Genomic DNA, 10,926 nt, shown 5'->3' with positions numbered 1-10,926 from the left:
GCTTGTAATGTTAAGTAAGCATTTCGCGGTAAGGTCTACACGTTGTATTCGGCGCATGTGACAAATAATTTGATTTGTGATCTCACCTTCCATTTGTTTACGATCAGGAGAACGGCAAGGGTTAAATGCTTGCACAGTCTCCTTCTCCATCGTCAGGGGCTTCCTGTTCGGTTCATGGCTACACTCCATTTCCACACGAAGGGCAGCGTAGCTTTCTTCCATTATTTGACACACTGCTCGCACGGCTGCTGCTGTTAAAGTTTCCATAACGGACACTACACGCGCACGAAAAACGATTTCGTTGAACATCTTTTTTTATTATTTGACTACAAGCACAAGCCAGCTAGCCTCTTCTCTGCATTGCTTCTACACCTGCATTGCTGTTTGGGGTTTTAGGCTGGGTTTCTATACAGCACTTTGAGATATCAGCTGATGTAAGAAGGGCTTTATAAATACATTTGATTTGATTCTCCTTCTTCGGGATTGGCCTATCGCATGCAATTTAAATGTACATACACCGCTGCTGTACTAAAGTGAGGCCAGTCATTTCCTACCTACATTAAATTCTCATTATTCCTGTTCCTAAAATAAATAAATCCACCAACTAACCCTACACCTATTTCATTAAAATCACCCCCCTCTCCTCTCGTACACCAAGGTATTTCTCTGCAGCTGTCACCTACACTCATTAAAAACCCACTAACGTTACCATTCCACTACATGATCCTATCGGGTAGTACAGTACACCATGCAAACGGCCTGGGGGGGACGGGACACCACCTCCCAATATACCCTTTAACTCTTGTCAAATACCGTACTTCTATGCAGCTGTCACCACTTTATTTTTCTGTGATTGCTATGACGCCAACCTTACTAAGCAGGCTAGCTAGCAAACAAACTTACCCGCGCAATACCCTTTTCCGGGGTTAAACCATCTACTTCCGGAGAGGGCGTAAACACTGAGATCACAGTTTACCGTCTGATGATAAAGCTTTATGCGTTATTCTCAAAGACAAAATATGTTCATCTCATTTCCCATGAGTTGGTTTATTTCTCAAAACATCACAAAAAACGTTAACTTTAACACAAGCATGTTCCTTGTGACAATCTTATTCTGGCCTGATTATTTTCAACTACACAAATACTGTAGGAAGTTGTATAATAAAAAGTTTAACTTTATAGACATGATACTTACTGTATGTTGAACCAATATAACAATCTGCAGCAAACATCGAGTCATTCTTTAAAAAAAAAAAGTTTGACAAATTGCTCCAGAATACAAAATAATAGTGAATACAAAGAACAGGTAACAACCTTTAATGCCGCGTGTAGGTGCTTGTCGGAACTGGGAAAGTTGGAAATCCTCCACTTGCTAACTGGTTGAACACGTGTATAACTATCAAGTCGAAAAATTCAGAGTTGCAGCATGTAGCCAGAGCAATCACACACCTCATTCAATTTCCAATCAATTCAGAAAACACAATCCTAAATCAACACAACAAATCGATACAACCTATCATTTCCTTGCGTGAACTGCCTGGTGTCTTATCAGATTGCTCAGAAAGGAGAAGTTTTTTCCACACTGGGTGCAGTGGAAACGTTTTTCCCCTGTATGGACACTCTGATGCACTTTCAGGTTGCTGGAATGAGAGAACTGTTTCCCGCATTGAGCGCATCTGAAAGGTTTCTCCCCTGTGTGTACTCTCTGGTGCCGCTTCAGGCCACACAGCTGGCTGAACTGCTTCCCACACAGGGCGCACTCGTACGGTTTCTCCCCCGTGTGAACCCTCTGGTGCATCTTGAGCTGGCACAGGTGAGGGTACTCCCTCCCACAGAACGTGCACCTGTAGGACTTCTCCCTCTCCGCTCTGTCCTGATGAGTCCCAGTCACGTCGCCCAGGTGGGTGTCGGGGGCGCTCCCAGGAAAATCCACCCAGGTGGGGTACTGCAGCTCCCCGGTTCCCTCGTCCAATGGAGCAGAGGCGGTGGTTGCGGGGTTCTGAAAGGTGCCGAGGCGGTTGTTGAATGCGCCGTCCAAGCCGATGGTGTAGAAGTGATTGTCAGATGAGTTCTGTCTCGCTGCTGGCTGGACACCTGGGTGAGGATGATGATGATGATGATAAGCGTTACTCAAATGTCCTCCGAGAAGCATGGCATCTGCTTCACTATGTCCTCCTTGATGACGCCTGGGTTCCATGATGTCACCTTGACTCCACGACGAGGGCGTGCCATCCCCATCTTCCCCCTCGTCAACATGGAGGGGGTCAATAACTATGACCTCAGACTTGACCTCTGAACTGCCCTGGGAATTCTCGTGTTCACCCCTCACCATCTGAGGAAGTGGGGGAATGGGGTTCACCTTTTTGAGAGGCGAGGGGCTTCCTGAGACTGTCTCGGCAGCATAACTAGAACAAGACGGCCGATCATTCGCTATATCACTGCCTCTTCGCTTACGGGAGTTTACAGGCAGATCGGTTGGTCTCTCGCGGTTTAGGCTGCGCTGCTGTTTAGCAACAGGTCCTGGACCTGTGAGTTGGAGCACCTGGCTCAGGCTCTCAGGCTCTGGGTCTGACTTGAAAACAGTGTCTGATCTGTTGACAGTCACTATGCTGTGTTTGGTTCTGAGCTGCTCAGTGAGCTCTGTTTGGTCCGTGTCTAGAGAGGTCGGTGTGTTTGGGTCTGTCATTCTGTGGCCACTATCAGTGCCTGAAGAAACAACAAAAGCATGATGGTCATATGTAGTCAAATAAAACAATGAGGTTGTCAATCAGTATGTCATTTTTCATTACAGCAACCCATAAATCATTACCTGGCATCTCCCTCAGACCCTCTTCTTTCTTCCATGGCTGGAGGTCTCTCTCCCCTTCCACAGTAGATTTGTCCTGAAAAGAGGAGGGAGGAATTAAGTAGACAGACATGAGCTCTACAAAGCTCTCAAACAAATGCAGGTCTATTATAACTCAGATATTACTAGGCTATAATATTGATCTGAAGGCTTGAATTAAGATGTTAATTTACTGACTCAACTCATGGACACAGAAAATCTGAAGCTTCTCTGTCCTCAAAACATTTGAAACTAAAATTGGGACTGCAATAATTTCCTGTACTTTTGAAAGGAAAACATAATTTGCTGCCAACTGACTGATTTCATTCGTAAGCAATGTGAGAATACACTATGTAGGGTCAATGTGAGAATACATACAGTGCCTTGCGAAAGTATTCGGCCCCCTTGAACTTTGCGACCTTTTGCCACATTTCAGGCTTCAAACAAAGATATAAAACTGTATTTTTTTGTGAAGAATCAACAACAAGTGGGACACAATCATGAAGTGGAACGACATTTATTGGATATTTCAAACTTTTTTAACAAATCAAAAACTGAAAAATTGGGCGTGCAAAATTATTCAGCCCCCTTAAGTTAATATATTTAGGGTCAATGTGAGAATATATATTTAGGGTCAATGTGAGAATATATATTTAGGGTCAACGTGAGAATATATATTTAGGGTCAACGTCAATGTGAGTTTAATAGGTACACCACCCCCTTCACAAAAATGGTTCGCTCCTACAGACAGTGAGTCTGGTGGCCCTGGCATGCTATATAAAGCAGGCAAACAGGCATCAAAGCATTCAGTTACTGTTTGATTGAACGCTAGAATGGGTAAAACAAGCGACCTAAGAAACTTTGAGCATGGTCTGATTGTCAGTGCCGGGTGCGCGGTTCCAGTATCCCAGAAACGTCCGGCCTCCAGGGACTTTCACGCACAACCGTGTCTCTAGGATTTACCGTGAATGGTGCGACAAACAAAACATCCGCTCAGCGGCAGTCCAGTGGACGAAAACTACTTGTTGATGAGAGAGGTCGAAGGAGAATGGCTAGAATAATGCAAGCTAACAGGCGGGCCACAGACAGACAAATAACGGCGAGGAACAACAGTGGTGTGCAGAACGGCATCTCGGGAACGCACAACTCGTCGGTCCTTGTCACGGACGGGCTATTGAAGCCCTAATCACCTAAAAACAAGCAGAAGCGGCTCCAGTGAGCACGCGATCACCAACACTGGACAATTGAGGAGTGGTACAACAGCATAGCCATCGTGAACATCTTTGCAGATTTCGGCTACAGCCACGTTGGCTAGCACTGGTCCGACAAATCCTGGTTCCTGTTGCGTCATGCTGATGGCAGTCAGGATTTTGCACAAGAAGCATGAGTCAATGGCCCCATCTTGCCTGGTGTCAACGGTACAGGCTGGTGGAGGTGGTGAAATGTTTTCCTGGCACAGGAATATACCAATTGAGCAACGTTTGAACACCACAGCGTATCTGAACATTTTTGCTGACCAGGTGCATCCCTTCGTGGCTACAGGGGGGTCCGACCTAGTACTAGATGGGTGTACCTAATAAACGGTATTTACGGTCAAGAAGCACCATGAGGGGCCTCCTGAGTGACACAGCGGTCTAAGGCACTGCTTCACAGTGCTTGAGGCATCACTAAAGACCCGGGATCGATCCCAGGCTGTGTCATAACCGGCCGTGTCCGGGAGTCACAGGGCGGCGCACAATTGGCCTAGCGTTGCCCGAGTTAGGGGAGGGTCTGGCTGGGGGGCTTTACTTGGCTCATTGCGCTCTAGCGACTCCTTGTGGCGGGCCCGGCGCCTGCAGGCTGACTTCGGTGTTTCCTCAGACACATTGGTTTGGGAGGACGCATGACTCGACTTTCGCCTCTCCCGAGCCCGTTAGGGAGTTGCAGCGATGAGACAAGATCGCAATTGGATCGCAATTGGATATCACAAAATTGGGTAGAAAAAGTGGGTAAAAATATAAAATAAATAAGAAGCACCATAATTATTTGAAAAATATTATTTATTGAGGGAATTATAGGATTTAATGAACAAATTGGTACAAAAGGACAGTTTTTCACTCTCACAGTACAAATGCAGGATCTGCTATAACGTTGTGAGGCACGCAGTATTCTTATGAGAAAACAACCACTATCAACCTTAAAAGTGAATGTGAGTGATAAACCAGCCTTGTCTCATAGACTAGATGTAACATAGTACATCTAAATCTGTGACCCTCAAATGAATATATGTTACGTTTAGTATAGTTACATAAGAAAGAAGGTTACTTAAGGCAAAAATTAAAGGAGTGTGGTTGGTCGGCGCGGATGGGTGGGTGAACAACGCAAAAGTCTAGCAACCGAAAGGTTGAGTGTTCAAAACTCATTATGGACAACTTTAGCTACTTTGCATTTTAGCTAACCCTTCCCCTAACCATAACCCTTTTAACCAACTCATAACCTTAACCCAGCTATCACCTCGCTAACGTTAGCCAACACAAATCGTAATTCGTAACATGTCATAAGTTTTGCAAATTTGTAGCGCTCTGTAAGAGCCGACTAGGTGAAAAATCTGCCGACGTGCCCTTGAACAAGGCACTTAAGCCTAATTGCTCCTGTAAGTCGCTCTGGATAAGACCGTCTGCTAAATTACTAAAATGTAACAAATGATAAAACATTTTTTTAACATGCAATAGATAGACTAAGGCAAACATATGACTCATGATATTGCTATAACAGCTTTTTTCAATAGGAATCTCTTGCTTCTGTGTCAGTTCTCAATGATGAAGCTTCTGATGTCTTTTCAGATTGCTGGAGTGGGAGAACCTGCGTCCGCAATGTGCACAACTGAAGGGCTTCTCCCCAGTGTGGACGTTCAGCTGCATTTGTAGCTGCCTGGCGCACACAAAGCTCTTCTCACACAAGATGCAGGCGAACCCCCGCTTCCTGGTGTGGTCCTGGTGTGGACAACAGCGTGCTGCCGCAAGCCGCTCTCATGGCAGTTCGGGAAACTGTACGGTTGTTCTACGGTGCATAGTCTACTGTGTGTGGTGAGATTAATCAAGTGAGATGAAATTGTCGTGCTTGGTCTAAAATACCAACAGGAAGTGAGGTATGAACTGGTTGTTGAGCTCCTCATCCTGGTATTTCAGAGTGTATATGGAGGCTTGTCAACAAACACCAACTAGCTTTGTTGGCCTCACCTACATTTCCTGTGTCAAGATGCATGCCTGTATTTATCTCTGAGGACCGAATTGCGTCATGTTGTCTCTCATTGATTCGGTGTGAATCATTGGTGCGTTTCTGTTAAACACTCCCACTCCCTGCTTATTTCCAGTCCCATTAACCTGTGGTGCAGTAGCTGTACCCACCTGACCCCACTCAAAATCTATATTTACCTGCTGGCCACTGGATACAGAGTCAATCACTATCACATGTTCTGATGAGGAATGGAATGACATGGGGGAAAACCTGTGGTTTTCTAACCCTACACTTCTCATTTCTATGTCTGAGCTAGTCTGTGTTTCTAGGCCCACTTGAGCCACTCCCTAGGTCCATTACTTTAGTGTGAGCAGCAGAGGCGCCACCATCAGTCGCTACTACCTCTCTCCACACCTGGTTTAAAGAATCTCTTAGGAGATTGAGGTCCCTGTTCATGTCACACTTAGTGTCCAGACTCTGCCCCTCTGCTCTGGGTTCAAGTCCTGTAAACTGTTGTGGTCCCTGGTTCACATTCCCTGTTTCTGATTGGAGGAAGATGAGGTCAGATCCACTGACCTCCAAAGCGGTGTTGTTGAAGTTGTTGTTGCCTCTGGGGCCACTGGACTGGAAGGCGGGGTCTTCTGTGGTGGCTGCAGCCGGTTGGGTGGTTAGTTCTCTGCTGCCCTCCACTGTTCTAGCTGGGTGGCTGAATCTAGAGTCCTGGTCATCTGCTTCTCCCTCCACCTTGATGATCAGCAGGTCTGGTTCCCCTTCCTCTGTCTCTGCTGACTGCTGATGGGGTTAAGTGGGAGAGATGAGTGAGTGAGACAGAGCATACACTATCTACTGAATGGAGATATGGGCATGACATGGGATTTAGTGAAATTCATAGTAGTTGTCTTGTTGTTATTGTGTTCTAATCAGTGGTGTAGTGGAGGGTAAACTCCACCGTTTGTATTCTGGGTGAGCGTTTACAAACCGTTTGTGCAAAAATGCATTGAAAGTATAGAGAGTATTACTTTACTAACTGCAAACATCTCTGGTTATAATGTGCTGACATACACGTCTATACAGACATAACCTCATCCCCAGGCGGAAGGAAGTGTCTGGTGTCCGAGACTAAAACAGACATAAGTCTGTGACAGTCTAAAATCGTCTGTTAAAATTGGAACTTACCTCATCACTTGTGGCATCCATATGCTTTGATGGAGAGACATCCTCTTGGTCCACGTCTATGGGCTGTCTGTCTCTTGGTATACTGCTGTTCCCAAAACTCTTGTTGGAAAGTCTGTTTCTGCTTTGCCAAGTAGGTCCTGGAAATAATAAGGGAGGTTAAAAAATAATAATAATTAGAACTACACTACATGGCCAAAAGAATGTGGACACCTGCTCGTCAAAACTCTCATTCAAAAATCATGTGCATTAATATGGAGTTGATACCCCCTTTGCTGCTTTAACATTCTCCACTCTTCTGGGGAAGCTTTCCACTGGATGTTGGAACATTGCTGCGGGGACTTGCTTTAAGTCGGGAACTGAAGTTGGGCGATTAGGACTGGCTCGCAGTCGGCGTTCCAATTCATCCCAAAGGTGTTCGATGGGGTTGAGGTCAGGGCTCTGTGCAGGCCAGTCAAGTTCTTCCACACAGATCTCAACAAACCATTTCTGTATGGACTTCGCTTTGTGCATGGGGGAATTGTCATGCTGATACAGGAAAGGGCCTTCCCCAAACTTTTGCCAGAAAGTTGGAAGCACAGAATTGTCTAGAACATAATTGTATGGTGTAGTGTTAAGATTTCCCTTCACTGTGACTAAGGGGCCTCGCCAAAACCAGTCCCAGACAATTAATCCTCCTCCACCAAACTTTACAGTTGGCCCTATGCATTGGGGCAGGTAGCGTTCTCCTGGCATCCGCCAAACCCAGATTCGCCCGTGGGACTGCTAGAGGGTGAAGAGTGTTTCATCACTCCAGAGAATGCGTTTCCTCTGCTTCAGAGTCTAATGGCAACGAGCTTAACACCACTCCAGCCGATGCTTGGTATTGCACATGGTGATCTTAGGCTTGTGTGCAGCTGCTCGGGCCATGTAAACCCATTTCATGAAGCTCCCGACGAACAGTTTTGTGCTGATGTATTGTCCAGAGGCAGTTTGGAACTCAGCAGTGAGTGTTGCAACCGAGAACAGACCATTTTTTATGCGCTTCAGCACTAGGTGTTCCCGTTCTTTGACCCGTTCTTGTGTGGCCTACCACTTCACGGCTGAGCCGTTGTTACTCCTACACGTTTCCACTTCACAATAACAGCACCTACAGTTGACCGGTGCAGCTCTAGCAGTGCAGAAATTTGACAAATTGACTTGTTGCCAAGGTGGTATCCTATGGAGGTGCCACATTGAAAGTCACCAAACTCTTCAGTACCACCATTCTACTACCAATGTTTGTCTATGGAGATTGCATGGCTGTGTGCTCGATTTTATACACCTGTCAGCAACGGTGTGGCTGAAATTGCCGAATCCAATAATTTGAAGAAGTGTCCACATACCTTTATATATATATATATAGTATATGACAGTTTAATAAATTATGATCACTTTCTATATGCCCCCATCCATCAATTATCTTTTTACAAAGAACATGGCAAGCATAATACGTTCATGACGTGTGTAATGTGTATATAGAGCTAGAGGGATCCTAGCTGTGTTGACAGCACAAAGTAAGCATGCTGGGCCCTAAATGTTTTGACATAACATAAATCATGGATGTATTATGTTTGCTTTAAACTTTGTAAAACACAATTGATGGATGGGATCAATTGAAGATTCATGTAATTTAGTCTATGTGCACACTGTCAAATTCATCATCATCACCAACCTGTCGTTGCAGTCTCTCGATGGTTGTGTCTGTTTATGAGGCGTATTCCATGGAAGCGATTGTGGACGGACCCCTCTGAAAACTTTCTCTCAGCCCGAAACCTAGCGATCTGAAGTTCCATCAATTTCATATTCCTCCGGAGAAATTCGTTCTCCTTGTGGCTTTGGGACATCTCCAGATGTACAACAGCATAGCCATCGTCAACAACTTTGCAGATTTCGGCTACAGCCGCGTTGGCTAGCACCTCCATGATTGAGGCTATCTGCGCCTGGAACTCGACCACGGAACCCGACATTGTCCCCCGACGCTTTTGGCCCCTTTTCAATATGAAAACAGTCTTTGTGTTTGCTATATTATGACGATATATAGGTATCTAGCAATCTAGTAAAACAAATACAATCATACCAGAAGCTAAACATCGACAGATAGCTTTTGATTGTAGCTAGCTTTATTTTCCTCGTCACAGTAATGTAATCATATGCTGGGCTGTATAATTTAAAGTTTAACACCGCCACCTACCGTACAGGAGTGCTACAACAATGTTGTACCTACGAAAGAAACATGCTATTTCGTGTAAACATTTCATGAATTTTCATGATTTTTTAAATGTATTACTGTACTTTGGATCATCACTGCACCAATACAAATTCATGAGGATGTTTAAAATCTTCACCTTTAATAATATACATTAACAGTCCACTCTGGACCAAGTATCAAGCCAGTTGAACTGAAAACTCAACCACTACACACAGAGGGTAGTGTTCAATGTGGAAAACTTCCACACTGTTAACACATGGACCAAGTTTTTATTTGAAAACCCCAGAAGTGTGGAGCTTTTTTCCTTACGACCAGGGCCAGGAGTTTTTTCACACCACGTGCCTATCATTACACCAAGTGGAGATGTGTGAATTTTCCCCTAGATGCTGATCTTAGGTCAGTTATTATTTTATTTTCCACAACCTGAAGGTTAGGATTGGGAGAGAGGAAGAATATCCTAGATTCGTGCCTTGGGGAAACTTCACCCTGGAACACTCAAGGCAGCCCAACGTCATGTGGCCTTCCGCCAGTGTGGACGAGGTGGTGCTTCTTCATGTTGCCGGACTGGGTGAAGGACTTCCCACAGTAGACACAGTGAAATGGTTTCTCTCCGGTGTGCACCCTCTCATGCATCTTCAGCTGGCGGCTGTGGGAGGAGCCCTTGAAGCAGTGGCTGCACCGGAGCTGCCTCTTGGCTGATGTCAGCTGTTGCAGCTGCTTTTCTATACATTTCGATGAAGAAGTGGAGCCTGTTGAAATTCAGGAAGGGGGCTTGCTTCCCTCTTTAGGGAACCTGTTAGAGAGTAACCCTTGGGGATGAAAAAGCGGTTTCGGTTGGACATTGAAATATAGCAATTTGGACCTGGATCCTACAGTTCTCCCTCACTCTGTGTTTTGAGCGTCAGGGGGACACTTGGCCTGAAAAGAGGAGGGAGGAATTAAGTCGACGGGCATGAGCTCTACAAAACTCTCCAAACAAATACAGGTGTATTATAACTCAGCTATTACTAAATCAAATCAAATTGTATTGGTTACATGTTCCAAATATACAACAGGTATAGATAGACCTTACGGTGAAATGCTTACTCAAGAGCCCATTCCCAACAGTACAGTTAAAAATATAAATATTTGCTAAATAAAAAAGTAAATAGTAACACAATTAAAACAATAACGAGGCTATATACAAGGAGTACCAGTACCGATTCAATGTTCCTGGGTTCGAGGTTGTTGAGGTAATACTTTATAGTATCTACTTGTGGGTAGGGATAAAAGTGACGAGGCTACATTATTGATCAAATGGATTGAAGGAAGTTGCTCCTTTACTGACTCAACTCATGGACAAAGAAAATCTGAAGCTTCTCTGTCCTCAAAACATGTAAAACTAATATTGGTCTGCGGTAATTCCCTGTACTTTTAATAGGAACATGTCCTTTCCTTCCAACTCCCTGATTTAATTTGGACGCAATGTGAGAATATACAGGTA

At 44.8% G+C, this 10,926-nt stretch overlaps 1 protein-coding gene across 1 annotated transcript; it reads right to left on the bottom strand.

Moving 5' to 3' along the window:
• Nucleotides 1–1,030: 1,030 nt before the first annotated feature.
• On the bottom strand, nt 1,031–10,542 carry LOC110497278 (uncharacterized). Its single transcript, XM_021573308.3, has 5 exons — nt 8,907–10,542; nt 7,217–7,353; nt 6,617–6,832; nt 2,810–2,882; nt 1,031–2,706 (listed from the first exon to the last, which is right to left on the bottom strand). The coding sequence occupies exons 1-5, from the start codon at nt 9,199–9,201 to the stop codon at nt 1,517–1,519; spliced, it is 1,911 nt and encodes a 636-aa protein (XP_021428983.3). The 5' UTR covers nt 9,202–10,542; the 3' UTR covers nt 1,031–1,516.
• Between the last annotated feature and the right edge of the window lie 384 nt (nt 10,543–10,926).

The sequence above is a fragment of the Oncorhynchus mykiss genome, chromosome 19, assembly GCF_057628025.1.
Source record: "Oncorhynchus mykiss isolate SJ-2025 chromosome 19, ASM5762802v1, whole genome shotgun sequence".
Lineage (NCBI taxonomy): Eukaryota > Metazoa > Chordata > Actinopteri > Salmoniformes > Salmonidae > Oncorhynchus > Oncorhynchus mykiss.
Note: the sequence above shows the minus strand (reverse complement) of the source record. Positions and strands in the feature narration are given on the sequence as shown.